Here is a 22,395-nt window from a genome sequence, read left to right as displayed (position 1 = left end):
GAGTAGGGGACAAGTCTGAGTAATCCCCATTCCACTGACTTAGCATGCACAATTGCAGCGGTCTGAGATGTAGACGTGCAAAGGGTACTATGTCCATTGCTGCTACCATTAAGCCGATCACCTCCATGCATTGAGCTACTGACGGGTGTTGAATGGAATGAAGGACACGGCATGCATTTTGAAGCTTTGTTAACCTGTCTTCTGTCAGGTAAATCTTCATTTCTACAGAATCTATAAGAGTCCCCAAGAAGGGAACTCTTGTGAGTGGAAAGAGAGAACTCTTCTTTTCGTTCACCTTCCATCCATGCGACCTTAGAAATGCCAGTACTAACTCTGTATGAGACTTGGCAGTTTGAAAGCTTGAAGCTTGTATCAGAATGTCGTCTAGGTACGGAGCTACCGCAATTCCTCGCGGTCTTAGTACCGCCAGAAGAGCACCCAGAACCTTTGTGAAGATTCTCGGAGCCGTAGCCAATCCGAATGGAAGAGCTACAAACTGGTAATGCCTGTCTAGAAAGGCAAACCTTAGATACCGGTAATGATCTTTGTGAATCGGTATGTGAAGGTAAGCATCCTTTAAATCCACTGTGGTCATGTACTGACCCTTTTGGATCATGGGTAAAATTGTCCGAATAGTTTCCATTTTGAACGATGGAACTCTTAGGAATTTGTTTAGGATCTTTAAATCCAAGATTGGCCTGAAAGTTCCCTCTTTTTTGGGAACCACAAACAGATTTGAGTAAAACCCTTGTCCTTGTTCCGACCGCGGAACCGGATGGATCACTCCCATTAATAAAAGATCTTGTACGCAGCGTAGAAACGCCTCTTTCTTTATTTGGTTTGTTGACAACCTTGACAGATGAAATCTCCCTCTTGGGGGAGAGAATTTGAAGTCTAGAAGGTATCCCTGAGATATGATCTCTAACGCCCAGGCATCCTGGACATCTCTTGCCCAAGCCTGGGCGAAGAGAGAAAGTCTGCCCCCCACTAGATCCGTTCCCGGATCGGGGGCCCTCGATTCATGCTGTCTTAGGGGCAGCAGCAGGTTTCCTGGCCTGCTTGCCCTTGTTCCAGGACTGGTTAGGTCTCCAGCCTTGTCTGTAGCGAGCAACAGCTCCTTCCTGTTTTGGTGCAGAGGAAGTTGATGCTGCTCCTGCTTTGAAATTACGAAAGGAACGAAAATTAGACTGTCTAGCCTTAGGTTTGGCTCTGTCTTGAGGCAGGGCATGGCCTTTACCTCCTGTAATGTCAGCGATAATTTCTTTCAACCCGGGCCCGAATAAGGTCTGCCCTTTGAAAGGTATATTAAGCAATTTAGATTTAGAAGTAACGTCAGCTGACCAGGATTTTAGCCACAGTGCTCTGCGTGCCTGAATGGCGAATCAGGAATTCTTAGCCGTAAGTTTAGTTAAATGTACTACGGCATCTGAAATAAATGAGTTAGCTAATTTAAGGGCTTTAAGCTTGTGTGTAATCTCATCTAATGGAGCTGATTCAAGTGTCTCTTCCAGAGACTCAAACCAAAATGCTGCTGCAGCCGTGACAGGCGCAATGCATGCAAGAGGTTGCAATATAAAACCTTGTTGAACAAACATTTTCTTAAGGTAACCCTCTAACTTTTTATCCATTGGATCTGAAAAGGCACAGCTATCCTCCACCGGGATAGTGGTACGCTTAGCTAAAGTAGAAACTGCTCCCTCCACCTTAGGGACCGTTTGCCATAAGTCCCGTGTGGTGGCGTCTATTGGAAACATCTTTCTAAATATCGGAGGGGGTGAGAACGGCACACCGGGTCTATCCCACTCCTTAGTAACAATTTCAGTAAGTCTCTTAGGTATAGGAAAAACGTCAGTACTCGCCGGTACCGCAAAATATTTATCCAACCTACACATTTTCTCTGGTATTGCAACTGTGTTACAATCATTCAGAGCCGCTAACACCTCCCCTAGTAATACACGGAGGTTTTCCAGCTTAAATTTAAAATATCTGAATCCAGTTTGTTTGGATCAGAACCGTCACCCGCAGAATGAAGCTCTCCGTCCTCATGTTCTGCAAATTGTGACGCAGTGTCTGACATGGCCCTAATATTATCAGCGCACTCTGTTCTCACCCCAGAGTGATCACGCTTACCTCTTAGTTCTGGTAATTTAGCCAAAACTTCAGTCATAACAGTAGCCATATCCTGTAATGTGATTTGTAATGGCCGCCCAGATGTACTCGGCGCTACAATATCACGCACCTCCCGAGCGGGAGATGCAGGTACTGACACGTGAGGCGAGTTAGTCGGCATAACTCTCCCCTCGTTGTTTGGTGAAATATGTTCAATTTGTACAGATTGACTTTTATTTAATGTAGCATCAATACAGTTAGTACATAAATTTCTATTGGGCTCCACTTTGGCTTTAGCACATATAGCACAGATATCTTCCTCTGAATCAGACATGTTTAACACACTAGCAAATAAACTAGCAACTTGGAAATACTTTTCAAGTAATTTACTAAAATATGAAAACGTACTGTGCCTATAAGAAGCACAGAAAAAGTTATGACAGTTGAAAATTAATAAACTGAAAAGTTATAGGATCAAATCTTTGTAAAAAACACAATTTTAGCAAAGGATTGCTCCCATTAGCAAAGGATAACTAACCCTGATAGCAGAAAAAAAAAAAATACAGAAATAAACGTTTTTTTATCACAGTCAACTACAATCTCACAGCTCTGCTGTGAGTGATTACCTCCCTCAAAACAAGTTTTGAAGACCCCTGAGTTCTGTAGAGATGAACCGGATCATGCAGGGAAGACAATAAACTTCTGACTGAATTTTTTGATGCGTAGCAAAAGCACCAAAAAAGGCCCCTCCCCCTCACACATAACAGTGAGAGAGATCAGTAAACTGTCATAAATTAAATAAAACGACTGCCAAGTGGAAAAAAATAGTGCCCAAAACATTTTTTCACCCAGTACCTCAGAAAATTAAACGATTTTACATGCCAGCAAAAAAAACGTTTAACATTAATAAATTGAGTGTTATTAAAAAGCCTGTTGCTAGTCCCTGCAAATTAGGCTAAAGTTTTATGCATACAGTATAATTCCAGTGAAGTGCCATTCCCCAGAATACTGAAGTGTAAAATATACATACATGACAGCCTGATACCAGTTGCTGCTACTGCATTTAAGGCTGAGTTTACATTATATCGGTATGGCAGAATTTTCTCATCAATTCCATTGTCAGAAAATAATAAGCTGCTACATACCTCTTTGCAGATTAATCTGCCCGCTGTCCCCTGATCTGAAGTTTACCTCTCCTCAGATGGCCGAGAAACAGCAATATGATCTTAACTACTCCGGCTAAAATCATAGAAAAACTCAGGTAGATTCTTCTTCAAATTCTACCAGAGAAGGAATAACACACTCCGGTGCTATTATAAAATAACAAACTTTTGATTGAAGGTATGAAACTAAGTATAATCACCACAGTCCTCTCACACATCCTATCTATTCGTTGGGTGCAAGAGAATGACTGGTAATGGCAGTTAGGGGAGGAGCTATATAGCAGCTCTGCTGGGTGAATCCTCTTGCACTTCCTGTTGGGGAGGAGTTAATATCCCATAAGTAATGGATGATCCGTGGACTGGATACACTTAACAAGAGAAATATATATATATATATATATATATATATATATATATATATATATATATATATATATATATACACACACACACATGCACACATACATACACATAGATACATACATACACACACACACATATATATATATATATATATATATATATACACACACACACACAACCATGCAGATATACGCATACACAAACACACACACACACACAACCATACAGATATACGCATACACACACACACACATGTATACACACACACACATATATATATAAATATATATATATATATATATATATATATATATATACACAGTTACTTCACTTTGTTAACCCCACACTTTGACTAGACAGCGTTTCAGGGACAGGGAAGCAGATAAATAGCCTTGATCTTGTCCGGTACTTTTCAGTCAGCTCAGTGGCCAGCTCAGGGGGGGGGCCACTGGGGGGGCCAGGGACATTTTTACAGGGGCACTGGCCCCTGTGGGCCCCTGTGTAGAACCGCCCCTGCAGTGTTGAAAAAGAATTGCAGTAAACAGTATATTAATTTGTTTTAAAAAGGTTTAGACTTGGCTGATATGTTATTATTTAGCAAGTCAACAAAAGTGTCTTATAATTACAAGGTGTTTGTTACCCTTCCTGCTTCATTTGCGTTATATAACTTTTCTTTTTTTCTATGTAGTTTCTAAATGTTCCTAGGTAACTGTATTATTACTATTATTCCTGCTCTAGGGAAGGTAATGGGTATTAGGGGGTTAAACCATTGTAATATACACTTTGGGCTAGATTACGAGTGGAGTGGTAATTACTGCTCCCACTTGCATGCTAACTCCGCTCAACTTCTGCTCGTTGCATGTGTCAGGTATTACAAGTTGAGAGTAAATATTTCTTGTTTGCGCGCTAACCCAACAAGAAAAAAAGAGCAGAAGTTAGAATATTGCCACTGCTTTAACGTACTCCCCAATAGACTTCAATGGAGAGAAAAGTGGAAAAGACACCAATACTCGTGTGCTAACCCGAATCACCAAAAGCCACCTACTTTAATAAGCCCTAACCCACCACATAGTCCCCACTACTCAATTAACCCCAACCCGCCACATCGCCCACCACAAATTCCCATCTACTCTAATAACCACTAACCCACCACAAAGTCCCCTCTATTCTATTAACCCCTAAACCTCCCCAGCCCCATCGCAAAATACCCACTAACATCTAAACCCCCCCCAACTAGCTAACCCCCTAACATAAAACCCCCTAAGTTACCCTAAAAAAACCTAACCTTACCTAAAAAAAAAACAACCTAACCTTACCTGAGAAATAAAATAACCTAACATTATAGACATTAAAAAAGCTACCATTACAGAAAATAAAAATGCCTACCATTACAAAACAACTAGTTATGACTATTCTAAAACCACAATTTAAAAAAAACACCCCAAAATAAAAAAAAGCTATACTAACACTAAACTATAGCAAAAGCCATTAAAATGTCTTTTCGTAGGGCATTGCCCTAAAGTGATTTAGCTCTTTTTCAAAGAACCTCCCCCCCCACTCCATTCTACAAGTAACCTCCAACCCTAAAACTTTACACTTACATTGTCAATATTTAAACAGCTAATGAAACTTTAAAACAAAAACATCTATATATTATGCTCAGACTAATCTTTTTCTTTGAATGCATCATTCTACCTAGCTTTTATTTAGTGTTTAACCCTTTGAGTGCTAAGCACTTTCCCACCTGGGTGCTAAGATTTTTTAATGTTTTGTTTTTTTTTATAATTTTTTTTAAACAATTTTTTTTAAACTTTTTTTTTACTTTTTTTCAGACCCCCAAGACTTACACTGTTTGAAAGGTTGGGCGATAATTTTTCCAATGGTGGGTCTTGGGGGTCTGTAGCTGCTTAGATGCCTGAGTTACAGGCGTCTAAGCAGCATGACCCCTGCTCTTATACTTAACATTGTTAAGTATAAATAAAGTTGCAGGGTGACATCATCACGTTATTGCGCGTGACGTCACCACGCAAAACTGGAAGCCCCGGCGATGCCTGTCACTCTACAGGCACGATCGACGGGGTAGGAGCGGGTGGGAGCCCCCAGATCTCACTCAAGGTGGGAGAGTGCTAGTGACGGCTCTGAGCCGTCGTTAGCACCAGAGTAGGAAATTCTGCGATGGCTCAGAGCCGTCATTAGCACTCAAGGGGTTAAAGGGACATGAAACCCCAAAAATTTCTTTCATGATTTAAGTAGAAAAACATAATTTATGCTTACCTGATAAATTCCTTTCTTCTGTTGTGTGATCAGTCCACGGGTCATCATTACTTCTGGGATATAACTCCTCCCCAACAGGAAATGCAAGAGGATTCACCCAGCAGAGCTGCATATAGCTCCTCCCCTCTACGTCACTCCCAGTCATTCGACCAAGAATCAACGAGAAAGGAGAAACCAAGGGTGAAGTGGTGACTGGAGTATAATTTAAAAGATATTTACCTGCCTTAAAAAAACAGGGCGGGCCGTGGACTGATCACACAACAGAAGAAAGGAATTTATCAGGTAAGCATAAATTATGTTTTCTTCTGTTATGTGTGATCAGTCCACGGGTCATCATTACTTCTGGGATACCAATACCAAAGCAAAAGTACACGGATGACGGGAGGGATAGGCAGGCTCATTATACAGAAGGAACCACTGCCTGAAGAACCTTTCTCCCAAAAATAGCCTCCGAAGAAGCAAAAGTGTCAAATTTGGAAAATTTGGAAAAAGTATGAAGCGAAGACCAAGTTGCAGCCTTGCAAATCTGTTCAACAGAGGCCTCATTCTTAAAGGCCCAAGTGGAAGCCACAGCTCTAGTAGAATGGGCTGTAATTCTTTCAGGAGGCTGCTGTCCAGCAGTCTCATAGGCTAAACGAATTATGCTACGAAGCCAGAAGGAGAGAGAGGTAGCCGAAGCCTTATGACCTCTCCTCTGACCAGAGTACACGACAAACAGGGAAGACGTTTGTCGAAAATCCTTAGTTGCCTGCAAGTAGAACTTGAGGGCACGAACTACATCCAGATTGTGTAGAAGACGTTCCTTCTTTGAAGAAGGATTTGGGCATAACGAAGGAACAACAATCTCTTGATTGATGTTCCTGTTAGTGACTACCTTAGGTAAGAACCCAGGTTTAGTACGCAGAACTACCTTATCTGAATGAAAAATCAAATAAGGAGAATCACAATGTAAAGCTGATAACTCAGAGACTCTCCGAGCCGAAGAAATAGCCATTAAAAATAACACTTTCCAAGATAACAATTTTATATCAATGGAATGAAGGGGTTCAAACGGAACTCCTTGTAGAACGTTAAGAACAAGGTTTAAACTCCATGGCGGAGCAACAGTTTTAAACACAGGCTTGATTCTAGCTAAAGCCTGACAAAAGGCCTGGACGTCTGGATTTTCTGACAGACGCCTGTGCAACAAGATGGACAGAGCTGAGATCTGTCCCTTTAATGAACTAGCCGATAAACCCTTTTCTAAACCTTCTTGTAGAAAGGACAATATCCTAGGAATCCTAACCTTACTCCAGGAGTAACCTTTGGATTCGCACCAGTATAGGTATTTACGCCATATCTTATGGTAAATTCTTCTGGTAACAGGCTTCCTAGCCTGTATCAGGGTATCAATAACCGACTCAGAAAAACCACGTTTTGATAAAATCAAGCGTTCAATTTCCAAGCAGTCAGCTTCAGAGAAGTTAGATTTTGATGTTTGAATGGACCCTGTATCAGAAGGTCCTGTCTTAGAGGTAGAGACCAAGGCGGACAGGATGACATGTCCACTAGATCTGCATACCAAGTCCTGCGTGGCCATGCAGGCGCTATTAGAATCACTGATGCTCTCTCCTGTTTGATTTTGGCAATCAATCGAGGAAGCAGTGGGAAGGGTGGAAACACATAAGCCATCCCGAAGTTCCAAGGTGCTGTCAAAGCATCTATCAGAACCGCTCCCGGATCCCTGGATCTGGACCCGTAGCGAGGAAGTTTGGCGTTCTGGCGAGACGCCATGAGATCTATCTCTGGTTTGCCCCAACGTCGAAGTATTTGGGCAAAGACCTCCGGATGAAGTTCCCACTCCCCCGGATGAAAAGTCTGGCGACTCAAGAAATCCGCCTCCCAGTTCTCCACTCCCGGGATGTGGATTGCTGACAGGTGGCAAGAGTGAGACTCTGCCCAGCGAATTATCTTTGATACTTCCATCATTGCTAGGGAGCTTCTTGTCCCTCCTTGATGGTTGATGTAAGCTACAGTCGTGATGTTGTCCGACTGAAACCTGATGAACCCCCGAGTTTTTAACTGGGGCCAAGCCAGAAGGGCATTGAGAACTGCTCTCAATTCCAGAATGTTTATTGGCAGGAGACTTTCCTCCTGATTCCATTGTCCCTGAGCCTTCAGAGAATTCCAGACAGCGCCCCAGCCTAGTAGGCTGGCGTCTGTTGTTACAATTGTCCAGTCCGGCCTGCTGAATGGCATCCCCCTGGACAGATGTGGCCGAGAAAGCCACCATAGAAGAGAGTTTCTGGTCTCTTGATCCAGATTCAGAGTAGGGGACAAGTCTGAGTAATCCCCATTCCACTGACTCAGCATGCACAATTGCAGCGGTCTGAGATGTAGACGTGCAAAGGGTACTATGTCCATTGCTGCTACCATTAAGCCGATCACCTCCATGCATTGAGCTACTGACGGGAGTTGAATGGAATGAAGGACACGGCATGCATTTAGAAGCTTTGTTAATCTGTCTTCTGTCAGATAAATTTTCATTTCTACAGAATCTATAAGAGTCCCCAAGAATGGAACTCTTGTGAGAGGAAAGAGAGAACTCTTCTTTTCGTTCACTTTCCATCCATGCGACCTTAGAAATGCCAGAACTAACTCTGTATGAGACTTGGCAGTTTGAAAGCTTGAAGCTTGTATCAGAATGTCGTCTAGGTACGGGGCTACCGAAATTCCTCGCGGTCTTAGTACCGCCAGAAGGGCACCCAGAACCTTTGTGAAGATTCTTGGAGCCGTAGCCAATCCGAATGGAAGAGCTACAAACTGGTAATGCCTGTCTAAGAAGGCAAACCTTAGATACCGGTAATGATCTTTGTGAATCGGTATGTGAAGGTAAGCATCCTTTAAATCCACTGTGGTCATGTACTGACCCTTTTGGATCATGGGTAAGATTGTCCGAATAGTTTCCATTTTGAACGATGGAACTCTTAGGAATTTGTTTAGGATCTTTAAATCCAAGATTGGCCTGAAAGTTCCCTCTTTTTTGGGAACCACAAACAGGTTTGAGTAAAACCCTTGTCCTTGTTCCGACCGCGGAACCGGATGGATCACTCCCATTAATAACAGATCTTGTACACAGCGTAGAAACGCTTCTTTCTTTATTTGGTTTGTTGACAACCTTGACAGATGAAATCTCCCTCTTGGGGGAGAGAATTTGAAGTCTAAAAGGTATCCCTGAGATATGATCTCTAGCGCCCAGGGATCCTGAACATCTCTTGCCCAAGCCTGGGCGAAGAGAGAGAGTCTGCCCCCCACTAGATCCGGTCCTGGATCGGGGGCCCTCGATTCATGCTGTCTTAGGGGCAGCAGCAGGTTTCCTGGCCTGCTTGCCCTTGTTCCAGGACTGGTTAGGTTTCCAGCCTTGTCTGTAACGAGCAACAGCTCCTTCCTGTTTTGGTGCAGTGGAAGTTGGTGCTGCTCCTGCTTTGAAATTCCGAAAGGGACGAAAATTAGACTGTCTAGCCTTAGCTTTGGCTTTGTCTTGAGGCAGGGCGTGGCCCTTACCTCCTGTAATGTCAGCGATAATTTCTTTCAAACCGGGCCCAAATAAAGTTTGCCCCTTGAAAGGTATATTAAGTAATTTGGACTTAGAAGTTACATCAGCTGACCAGGATTTTAGCCACAGCGCCCTACGTGCCTGAATGGCGAATCCTGAGTTCTTAGCCGTAAGTTTGGTTAAATGTACTACGGCCTCCGAAATGAATGAATTAGCTAGTTTAAGGACTCTAAGCCTGTCCGTAATGTCGTCCAGCGTAGCTGAACTAAGGTTCTCTTCCAGAGACTCAATCCAAAATGCTGCCGCAGCCGTAATCGGCGCGATGCATGCAAGGGGTTGCAATATAAAACCTTGTTGAACAAACATTTTCTTAAGGTAACCCTCTAATTTTTTATCCATCGGATCTGAAAAAGCACAGCTATCCTCCACCGGGATAGTGGTACGCTTAGCTAAAGTAGAAACTGCTCCCTCCACCTTAGGGACCGTTTGCCATAAGTCCCGTGTGGTGGCGTCTATTGGAAACATCTTTCTAAATATTGGAGGGGGTGAGAACGGCACACCGGGTCTATCCCACTCCTTAGTAACAATTTCAGTTAGTCTCTTAGGTATAGGAAAAACGTCAGTACTCGCCGGTACCGCAAAGTATTTATCCAACCTACACAATTTCTCTGGTATTGCAACAGTGTTACAATCATTAAGAGCCGCTAAAACCTCCCCTAGTAATACACGGAGGTTCTCCAATTTAAATTTAAAATTTGAAATATCTGAATCCAATCTGTTTGGATCAGAACCGTCACCCACAGAATGAAGCTCTCCGTCCTCATGCTCTGCAAGCTGTGACGCAGTATCAGACATGGCTCTAGTATTATCAGCGCACTCTGTTCTCACCCCAGAGTGATCACGCTTGCCTCTTAGTTCTGGTAATTTAGCCAAAACTTCAGTCATAACAGTAGCCATATCTTGTAATGTTATCTGTAATGGCCGCCCAGATGTACTAGGCGCCACAATATCACGCACCTCCCGGGCGGGAGATGCAGGTACTGACACGTGAGGCGAGTTAGTCGGCATAACTCTCCCCTCGCTGTTTGGTGAAATTTGTTCAATTTGTACAGATTGGCTTTTATTTAAAGTAGCATCAATACAGTTAGTACATAAATTTCTATTGGGCTCCACCTTGGCATTGGAACAAATGACACAGGTATCTTCCTCTGAATCAGACATGTTTAACACACTAGCAAATAAACTTGCAACTTGGTTACAATCTTATTTAACAAAAACGTACTGTGCCTCAAAGAAGCACTAAACGATTAAATGACAGTTGAAATAATGAACTGAAAAACAGTTATAGCATCAATCCTTGAAAACAACACAACTTTTTAGCAAAGGTTTGTTCCCATTAGTAAAGTAACAATAATTAAATTTGAAACGTAAAAATTACAGAGCAACGTTTTTAATCACAGTCAATATATAAGTCTCACAGCTCTGCTGAGAGAATCTACCTCCCTCCAAAGAAGTTTGAAGACCCCTGAGTTCTGTTAGAGATGAACCGGATCATGCAGGAAATACAAGAGTAACTGACTGGAAATTTTTGATGCGTAGCAAAGAGCGCCAAAAACGGCCCCTCCCCCTCACACACAGCAGTGAGAGAGAAACAAAACTGTCACAATTAAAACAAGCAACTGCCAAGTGGAAAAATAATGCCCAAACATTTATTCACTCAGTACCTCAGAAAATGCAAACGATTCTACATTCCAGCAAAAACGTTTAACATAATAAATACCTATTAAAAGGTTAATGTACTTTTTACAGAGTAATTCCAGTGAAGTACCATCCCCAGAATACTGAAGTGTAGAGTATACATACATGTCATTATAACGGTATGGCAGGATTTTCTCATCAATTCCATTCAGAAAATAAAAACTGCTACATACCTCAATGCAGATTCATCTGCCCGCTGTCCCCTGATCTGAAGCTTTTACCTCCCTCAGATGGCCGAGAAACAGCAATATGATCTTAACTACTCCGGTTAAAATCATAGTAAAAACTCTGGTAGATTCTTCTTCAAACTCTGCCAGAGAGGCAATAACACGCTCCGGTGCTATTGTAAAATAACAAACTTTTGATTGAAGTTATAAAAACTAAGTATAATCACCATAGTCCTCTCACACATCCTATCTAGTCGTTGGGTGCAAGAGAATGACTGGGAGTGACGTAGAGGGGAGGAGCTATATGCAGCTCTGCTGGGTGAATCCTCTTGCATTTCCTGTTGGGGAGGAGTTATATCCCAGAAGTAATGATGACCCGTGGACTGATCACACATAACAGAAGAAATACAATTTTAAACAACTTTCCAGTTTACTTTTATTATCAAATTTGCTTTATTCTTTTGGTATAATTTTTTTGAAGGAGCAGCAATGCACTACTGGTTTCTAACTGAACAAATGGGTGAGCCAATGACATTCTGACATACGCAGCCACCAATCAGAGCTAGAACCTAGGTTCTTCGCTGCTCCTGAGCTTTCCTAGATAAACTTTCAGCAAAGGATAACAAGAGAATGAAGCAAATTAAATAATTGAGGAGAATTGGAAAGTTGTTTAACATTGTATTCTCTATCTAAATTATGAAAGAAAATGTTTGGGTTTCATGTCCCTTTAATGTCCCTTTAATAACTATTGGGCCTATTATGTTTTTTTGTTTCAGAAAATTACTTCTCTCCACCACAAATTATGTTGTTAAAAACAAATATATGTCATTAATCGCACAACATATTTCATCACTATATCATCAATAATGACAAAATAAACATCATTTAACATTATAAAAATTTGCAGTTCTTCAGTGTAGTTCAAACTGTAATTCGTTATAATGCTGTTGCTTGGCCAAGTGGGGCTGGGTATATTATCTGTTCAATCTTGTAAATTACTTAGTCACCCTAATATTATACATGCACACAATTTGCTTTAACTCTCTGTTTTCTGGAAATTATTTTGTATCGTGTGAGTGCTTTGACATGAGCCACATTATGTTGTGCAGTGCCAGCTGGACAGTAATCTATGTGCTGTGCTATTAGTGATATCAACTATTATGTGATATAATTGATGTCATACGTGATGTACTTTATGACGTCATAAACATAGGTCATGGAGTATATCATGGATTTTACATTCAAATAAAACTATCCTGAACATTTTAATAAGAACTTAAAAGTACTGTTATACACGTTTTCTCTGTTTAACTGAGAATCTAAAAATTAAATACAGTTGTTTTTTTTATTGTGTTTTTTAAATGCAACTAATTATGTTAAAAATATTAAATAATATTTTTTAAATGTAATGAATTTACATTCAATCTCTTTTTCATGAATTATTAACTAAATGCAAGCTATTTTGTTACATGTAACTTATCCTTTTAAACATCTGACCAGGAATTCTTCTTCTTTAATTTCCCTCAGCGCCATGTACAAATATATTAAATAATTTACACAACTCTCTATAAACATCTCCAGGGGCGAGATTATATATGCGGTGCAAGATTCAGTGCAACTGCTGAAACCCATGCCACCCGTAATTTCTCCTCGCACATCGGGGTATCACATATACGGCGCCGGCAGTTCATAAAGTGCCATAAATCGGATAAACTAGTGATGTCCAGAAATGAGCATAAATACAAATTTATGAAGTCGCCAGTGACTTACGGCACTTTAGAAACTGCCAGTGCCTAAGAAAATAAAAAAAAAATATATATAAAATCTCCCATAAAAGCCTAAAAATAAACCTGACACGTAAAAACCCCTATATCCGCAATCCCCCCACATCGGAACTAATAATAAAATGTATTAACCCCTAAACCTACAACCCTCCACAATGCAATATGCCTAATTAAACTATTAACCCCTAATCCGCCATTCACCCACATCGCGATCTACCTAGTTAAAGTATTAAACCCTAAATCCGCCAACCCCAACATTGCAAACTACCTAATAAATTTATTAACCCCCAATCCGCCATTAACCCCACATCGCAACAAACCTAAGAAATGTATTAACCCCCTAATCCGCCATTAACCCACATCGCAATAAACCTAATAAAACTATTTACCCCTAATTTGCCATTAACCCACAAAGCAATAAACCTAATAAATCTATTAACCCCTAATCCGCCAAACCTCCACAACGCAAATAACTAATTAAATTACTAAGACCCCTAACCTAGCACCCCCTAAATTAACCCCAATTACCTAAATTAAATAATACTAAGTTACAATCAAAATAAAAAAGCTAACATTACTTAAAAATTAAAAATAAATTAATTTAAAATTACCAAAAATAAAAGTCTTATATTACAGAAAATAATAAACAAAAGTATCCAAAATAAAAAAATTAAACCTAATCCCTATAAAAATATAAAAGCCCCCCAAAACAAAAACACCCCCTAATCTAAAGCTAAACTATCAAAAGCCATTAAAAGGGCCTTTTGTTAAAGTTAAACAGCTCTTTTACCCTAAAAAATATGAAGTCCCCCCTCTAACAGTAAAACCCATCACCCAACCAAACCCTGAGAGCCAGTCAACAATAAATAAACACTTATACAGTGCAGCCAGAGGACAGCTCTGTTTGAAGAGAACATGCCTGATGTGAAACAGCGCTGCAAAGTGAAAACATTAAGAGTTCCTGCATGTGTACTGTTCTTTCTGCAGACAATGCTGCATTTTCTGCGATGACATTTCAGATCACAGCATGTTCTGCCTTAGGGGACTTGGCTAACAAAAATACATTTTTCTAATCTTTTTATTAAAAACAAAGTTATTAATACTAACCAGAAAAACCAGTTTCCAGACTCGTAACTCTTATCCTTGGCCTGTTTTTGTGCCCGCACAGTGAGGTCAAAGTTTGATCCAGCATTTGGCCAAGAGAAATAAAACATCCCTGAATTCAATATTTTCCTGAGGGAGGAGACTCTCTCCTCTTCTTTGGTCTCTTCCTGAAGAGGACAGAATTCGGTTGCAGTGATTTTGTAAACTTCGGCATCCAGAATTCTTCCAACTGAGGAACATCCGCTTACCAAGACAAGAAAGTGCAACCGAGAGTTCCCTAGAATGAAAACAGGAAATGCAAATTGAAAAACTGAAAATAATTTGGAGGAAACATATTATTTTTTATAATTTGTGATATTTTAAATAAATAAATATAACAGTGAGGGGGTTTTATTAAAAAAAAAAAAAAAAGCTGACCTAGATTACAAATGGGGCACTATTTATAGCACAATGTGCATGAATGTTGTCGGCCCACTCTTAGATTATCAAATAATTATGTATAACAAGTCAATGGTAAAACAGAATTACCAGAGAATGTCACACTAAACATTTGCTCAAATTACAAGTTGTCAGTTATGTGTTGCTTGAGCTACGGTGGAAATGAAAGTGTGAGATTAAAATCCTCCATTTTCATTAAAGTAGGAGTCGAAGAATTATTGTATAGAAAATTAGCAAATCTATACAGGAATCCCAGTCTGCTTTAGCCCAGAAGTACTCGATATACATTAATACAAGATATGCAAATTAGATATATAATATCTCATGCTTTTTGCTTCCAATACTGTGTTACCTCATCAAATACCCTTTTTGGGATAGGTGCAGGAAAAAAAACAAACCACTTCCGGACATCTGTTTTTAATTTATTAACTCTCATCAGCAGAAAATAGGTTTGATTTGCTGCTTGGTAAAGCTTATTTCCAGAGAAAAAAAATCAATACTTATTTGAGTTGTGGTGGAGATAAAAGCATGAGATTAAAATCTTTAATTTCCTAAGAGTCATAGAATTATTGTACAAAAAAATAGCAAAATCGGCAAGTATCCCTGCTTGCTTTACCCCAGAAGCACTCGGTATACATTGCTACCAATACACCAGAGAACTCTGGGTAATATATGCAAATTAGATATACAATAGCTCATGCTTTTTGCTTCCAATACTGTGTTACCAAAGCAAAGCAAAAGAGGGATACTTGCCTAGATTTGCTCTTTCCTCAGTAGTCCAGCTGAGAACTAAGTTTCAAATATATTTGTTAAACCCCGATTTATTATATCACTTTATATATTTTACCCTTCATTATTAAATACATTCCTGTTACACAATATTCCAGGGAGCCCATGTCCATGTCAAAAGGACTATTCGGCATTAAATGCTATATGTTTAAAACAGTCTTTAAAAGGGCAATTTTGAATGCAGGAATCTACTTCCAAATAAATACATATTAATATGCTTGCAGAAATACTTCATCAATTATAAAAGACTGTTATATGTTTAGAAATATTTAATTAATAAAACATCACTACAGCTTTTTTTCTATCAGAGCTTTAACCCCTTAAGGACCAGACAATTTTTCAATTTCTTACCCTTAGGGACCAGGGCTATTTTTACATTTCTGCGGTGTTTGTGTTTAGCTGTAATTTTCCTCTTACTCATTTACTGTAGTGTACCCACACATATTATATACCGTTTTTCTCGCCATTAAATGGCCTTTCTAAAGATATCATTATTTTCATTATATCTTATAATTTACTATAAAAAAAATAAAATATGACGACATTTTTTTTTATTTTTTTTAAAAACAGAATTTATGTTTACCTGATAAATTTCTTTCTCCAACGGTGTGTCCGGTCCACGGCGTCATCCTTACTTGTGGGATATTCTCTTCCCCAACAGGAAATGGCAAAGAGCCCAGCAAAGCTGGTCACATGATCCCTCCTAGGCTCCGCCTACCCCAGTCATTCGACCGACGTTAAGGAGGAATATTTGCATAGGAGAAACCATATGGTACCGTGGTGACTGTAGTTAAAGAAAATAAATTATCAGACCTGATTAAAAAAACCAGGGCGGGCCGTGGACCGGACACACCGTTGGAGAAAGAAATTTATCAGGTAAACATAAATTCTGTTTTCTCCAACATAGGTGTGTCCGGTCCACGGCGTCATCCTTACTTGTGGGAACCAATACCAAAGCTTTAGGACACGGATGAAGGGAGGGAGCAAATCAGGTCACCTAAATGGAAGGCACCACGGCTTGCAAAACCTTTCTCCCAAAAATAGCCTCAGAAGAAGCAAAAGTATCAAACTTGTAAAATTTGGTAAAAGTGTGCAGTGAAGACCAAGTCGCTGCCCTACATATCTGATCAACAGAAGCCTCGTTCTTGAAGGCCCATGTGGAAGCCACAGCCCTAGTGGAATGAGCTGTGATTCTTTCGGGAGGCTGCCGTCCGGCAGTCTCGTAAGCCAATCTGATGATGCTTTTAATCCAAAAAGAGAGAGAGGTAGAAGTTGCTTTTTGACCTCTCCTTTTACCTGAATAAACAACAAACAAGGAAGATGTTTGTCTAAAATCCTTAGTAGCATCTAAATAGAATTTTAGAGCGCGAACAACATCCAAATTGTGCAACAAACGTTCCTTCTTTGAAACTGGTTTTGGACACAGAGAAGGTACGATAATCTCCTGGTTAATGTTTTTGTTAGAAACAACTTTTGGAAGAAAACCAGGTTTAGTACGTAAAACCACCTTATCTGCATGGAACACCAGATAAGGAGGAGAACACTGCAGAGCAGATAATTCTGAGACTCTTCTAGCAGAAGAAATCGCAACTAAAAATAAAACTTTCCAAGATAATAACTTAATATCAACGGAATGTAAGGGTTCAAACGGAACCCCCTGAAGAACTGAAAGAACTAAATTGAGACTCCAAGGAGGAGTCAAAGGTTTGAAAACAGGCTTGATTCTAACCAGAGCCTGAACAAAGGCTTGAACATCTGGCACAGCTGCCAGCTTTTTGTGAAGTAATACCGACAAGGCAGAAATCTGTCCCTTCAGGGAACTTGCAGATAATCCTTTTTCCAATCCTTCTTGAAGGAAGGATAGAATCCTAGGAATCTTAACCTTGTCCCAAGGGAATCCTTTAGATTCACACCAACATATATATTTTTTCCAAATTTTGTGGTAAATCTTTCTAGTTACAGGCTTTCTGGCCTGAACAAGAGTATCGATAACAGAATCTGAGAATCCTCGCTTCGATAAAATCAAGCGTTCAATCTCCAAGCAGTCAGCTGGAGTGAAACCAGATTCGGATGTTTGAACGGACCCTGAACAAGAAGGTCTCGTCTCAAAGGTAGCTTCCAAGGTGGAGCCGATGACATATTCACCAGATCTGCATACCAAGTCCTGCGTGGCCACGCAGGAGCTATCAAGATCACCGACGCCCTCTCCTGATTGATCCTGGCTACCAGCCTGGGGATGAGAGGAAATGGCGGGAACACATAAGCTAGTTTGAAGGTCCAAGGTGCTACTAGTGCATCCACTAGAGCCGCCTTGGGATCCCTGGATCTGGCCCCGTAGCAAGGAACTTTGAAGTTCTGACGAGAGGCCATCAGATCCATGTCTGGAATGCCCCACAGGTGAGTGACTTGGGCAAAGATTTCCGGATGGAGTTCCCACTCCCCCGGATGCAATGTCTGACGACTCAGAAAATCCGCTTCCCAATTTTCCACTCCTGGGATGTGGATAGCAGACAGGTGGCAGGAGTGAGACTCCGCCCATAGAATGATTTTGGTCACTTCTTCCATCGCTAGGGAACTCCTTGTTCCCCCCTGATGGTTGATGTACGCAACAGTAGTCATGTTGTCTGATTGAAACCGTATGAACTTGGTCCTCGCTAGCCGAGGCCAGGCCTTGAGAGCATTGAATATCGCTCTCAGTTCCAGAATATTTATCGGTAGAAGAGATTCTTCCCGAGACCAAAGACCCTGAGCTTTCAGGGATCCCCAGACCGCGCCCCAGCCCATCAGACTGGCGTCGGTCGTGACAATGACCCACTCTGGTCTGCGGAACGTCATCCCTTGAGACAGATTGTCCAGGGACAGCCACCAACGGAGTGAGTCTCTGGTCCTCTGATTTACTTGTATCTTCGGAGACAAGTCTGTATAGTCCCCATTCCACTGACTGAGCATGCACAGTTGTAATGGTCTTAGATGAATGCGCGCAAAAGGAACTATGTCCATTGCCGCCACCATCAACCCGATCACTTCCATGCACTGAGCTATGGAAGGAAGAGGAACAGAATGAAGTATCCGACAAGAGTCTAGAAGTTTTGTTTTTCTTGCCTCTGTTAGAAAGATCCTCATTTCTAAGGAGTCTATAATTGTTCCCAAGAAGGGAACCCTTGTTGACGGGGATAGAGAACTCTTTTCCACGTTCACTTTCCAGCCGTGAGATCTGAGAAAGGCCAGGACAATGTCCGTGTGAGCCTTTGCTTGAGGAAGGGACGACGCTTGAATCAGAATGTCGTCCAGGTAAGGTACTACTGCAATGCCCCTTGGTCTTAGCACCGCTAGAAGGGACCCTAGTACCTTTGTGAAAATCCTTGGAGCAGTGGCTAATCCGAAAGGAAGCGCCACGAACTGGTAATGTTTGTCCAGGAATGCGAACCTTAGGAACCGATGGATGTTCCTTGTGGATAGGAATATGTAGATACGCATCCTTTAAATCCACCGTGGTCATGAATTGACCCTCCTGGATGGAAGGAAGAATAGTTCGAATGGTTTCCATCTTGAAAGATGGAACCTTGAGAAACTTGTTTAAGATCTTGAGATCTAAGATTGGTCTGAACGTTCCCTCTTTTTTGGGAACTATGAACAGATTGGAGTAGAACCCCATCCCTTGTTCTCTTAGTGGAACAGGATGAATCACTCCCATTTTTAACAGGTCTTCTACACAATGTAAGAACGCCTGTCTTTTTATGTGGTCTGAAGACAACTGAGACCTGTGGAACCTCCCCCTTGGGGGAAGTCCCTTGAATTCCAGAAGATAACCCTGGGAGACTATTTCTAGCGCCCAAGGATCCAGAACATCTCTTGCCCAAGCCTGAGCGAAGAGAGAGAGTCTGCCCCCCACCAGATCCGGTCCCGGATCGGGGGCCAATATTTCATGCTGTCTTGGTAGCATTGGCAGGTTTCTTGGCCTGCTTTCCCTTGTTCCAGCCTTGCATTGGTCTCCAAGCTGGCTTGGCTTGAGAAGTATTACCCTCTTGCTTAGAGGACGTAGCACTTTGGGCTGGTCCGTTTTTACGAAAGGGACGAAAATTAGGTCTATTTTTCGCCTTGAAAGGCCGATCCTGAGGAAGGGCGTGGCCCTTACCCCCAGTGATATCCGAGATAATCTCTTTCAAGTCAGGGCCAAACAGCGTTTTCCCCTTGAAAGGAATGTTTAGTAGCTTGTTCTTGGAAGACGCATCAGCCGACCAAGATTTCAACCAAAGCGCTCTGCGCGCCACAATAGCAAACCCAGAATTCTTAGCCGCTAACCTAGCCAATTGCAAAGTGGCGTCTAGGGTGAAAGAATTAGCCAATTTGAGAGCATTGATTCTGTCCATAATCTCCTCATAAGGAGGAGAATCACTATCGAGCGCCTTTATCAGCTCATCAAACCAGAAGCATGCGGCTGTAGTGACAGGGACAATGCATGAAATTGGTTGTAGAAGGTAACCCTGCTGAACAAACATCTTTTTAAGCAAACCTTCTAATTTTTTATCCATAGGATCTTTGAAAGCGCAACTATCCTCTATGGGTATAGTGGTGCGTTTGTTTAAAGTAGAAACCGCTCCCTCGACCTTGGGGACTGTCTGCCATAAGTCCTTTCTGGGGTCGACCATAGGAAACAATTTTTTAAATATGGGGGGAGGGACGAAAGGAATACCGGGCCTTTCCCATTCTTTATTAACAATGTCCGCCACCCGCTTGGGTATAGGAAAAGCTTCTGGGAGCTCCGGCACCTCTAGGAACTTGTCCATTTTACATAGTTTCTCTGGGATGACCAACTTTTCACAATCATCCAGAGTGGATAATACCTCCTTAAGCAGAATGCGGAGATGTTCCAACTTAAATTTAAATGCAATTACATCAGGTTCAGCCTGTTGAGAAATGTTCCCTGCATCAGTAATTTCTCCCTCAGACAAAACCTCCCTGGCCCCCTCAGATTGAGTTAGGGGTCCTTCAGAGATATTAATATCAGCGTCGTCATGCTCTTCAGTAACTAAAACAGAGCAGCCACGCTTACGCTGACAAGGGTGCATTTTGGCTAAAATGTTTTTGACAGAATTATCCATTACAGCCGTTAATTGTTGCATAGTAAGGAGTATTGGCGCGCTAGATGTACTAGGGGCCTCCTGAGTGGGCAAGACTCGTGTAGACGAAGGAGGGAATGATGCAGTACCATGCTTACTCCCCTCACTTGAGGAATCATCTTGGGCATCATTGTCATTATCACATAAATCACATTTATTTAAATGAACAGGAATTCTGGCTTCCCCACATTCAGAACACAGTCTATCTGGTAGTTCAGACATGTTAAACAGGCATAAACTTGATAATAAAGTACAAAAAACGTTTTAAGATAAAACCGTTACTGTCACTTTAAATTTTAAACTGAACACACTTTATTACTGCAATTGCGAAAAAACATGAAGGAATTGTACAAAATTCACCAAATTTTCACCACAGTGTCTTAAAGCCTTAAAAGTATTGCACACCAAATTTGGAAGCTTTAACCCTTAAAATAACGGAACCGGAGCCGTTTTAACACTTTAACCCCTTTACAGTCCCTGGTATCTGCTTTGCTGAGACCCAACCAAGCCCAAAGGGGAATACGATACCAAATGACGCCTTCAGAAAGTCTTTTCAAAGTATCAGAGCTCCTCTCACATGCGACTGCATGCCATGCCTCTCAAAAACAAGTGCGCCACACCGGCGCGAAAATGAGGCTCTGCTTATGCTTTGGGAAAGCCCCAGAGAAATAAGGTGTCTAATACAGTGCCTGCCGATATTTATAATATCAATATACCCAGATAAAATGATTCCTCAAAGCTAAATATGTTTTAAAACTGAATCGATTTAGCCCAGAAAAGTCTACAATCTTAATAAGCCCTTGTGAAGCCCTTATTTACCATCGAAATAAACATGGCTTACCGGATCCCATAGGGAAAAATGACAGCTTCCAGCATTACATCGTCTTGTTAGAATGTGTCATACCTCAAGCAGCAAGAGACTGCACACTGTTCCCCCAACTGAAGTTAATTGCTCTCAACAGTCCTGTGTGGAACAGCCATGGATTTTAGTTACGGTGCTAAAATCATTTTCCTCATACAAACAGAAATCTTCATCTCTTTTCTGTTTCTGAGTAAATAGTACATACCAGCACTATTTTAAAATAACAAACTCTTGATTGAATAATAAAAACTACAGTTAAACACTAAAAAACTCTAAGCCATCTCCGTGGAGATGTTGCCTGTACAACGGCAAAGAGAATGACTGGGGTAGGCGGAGCCTAGGAGGGATCATGTGACCAGCTTTGCTGGGCTCTTTGCCATTTCCTGTTGGGGAAGAGAATATCCCACAAGTAAGGATGACGCCGTGGACCGGACACACCTATGTTGGAGAAAACGCACTTTTTCTAACTTTGACCCCCAAAATCTGTTACACATCTACAACCACCAAAAAACACCCATGCTAAATAGCTTCTAATTTTTTCCTGAGTTTAAAAATACCCAATGTTTACATGTTCTTTGCAAGTTATAGGGCATTAAGTACAAGTAGCACTTTGCTATTTCCAAACCATTTTTTTCCCTCAAAATTAGCGATTGTAACACTGATATCTGTCACAAATCCCTGAATATCCCTTGACATGTATATATTTTTTTTTTAGTAGACAACCCAAAGTATTGATCTAGGCCCATTTTGTTATATTTCATGCCACCATTTTACCGCCAAATGCGATCAAATAAAAGAAATTGTTCACTTTTTCACAAACTTTTGTTTCTCACCGAAATTATTTACAAACAGCTTGTGCTATTAAGCAAAAATGGTTGTAAATGCTTCTCTGTGATCCCCTTTGTTCAGAAATAGCAGACATTTATGAC

The 22,395-nt window shown here is 41.1% G+C and overlaps 1 protein-coding gene across 1 annotated transcript in view; it reads right to left on the bottom strand.

The window, feature by feature from the left end:
• Positions 1-22,395, bottom strand: part of SYNJ2 (synaptojanin 2) — a 621,954-nt gene that overhangs the window by 493,726 nt on the left and 105,833 nt on the right. The window contains exon 3 of the mRNA XM_053710913.1: positions 14,261-14,534. Within this exon, the coding sequence (XP_053566888.1) occupies positions 14,261-14,534 (274 nt within the window). The remainder of the gene's footprint in view (positions 1-14,260; positions 14,535-22,395) is intronic.

Source organism: Bombina bombina, chromosome 4, assembly GCF_027579735.1.
Source record: "Bombina bombina isolate aBomBom1 chromosome 4, aBomBom1.pri, whole genome shotgun sequence".
NCBI classification, from domain to species: domain Eukaryota; kingdom Metazoa; phylum Chordata; class Amphibia; order Anura; family Bombinatoridae; genus Bombina; species Bombina bombina.
The sequence above is the reverse complement of the archived record's forward strand: the minus strand, read 5'-3'. Positions and strand labels throughout refer to the sequence as shown.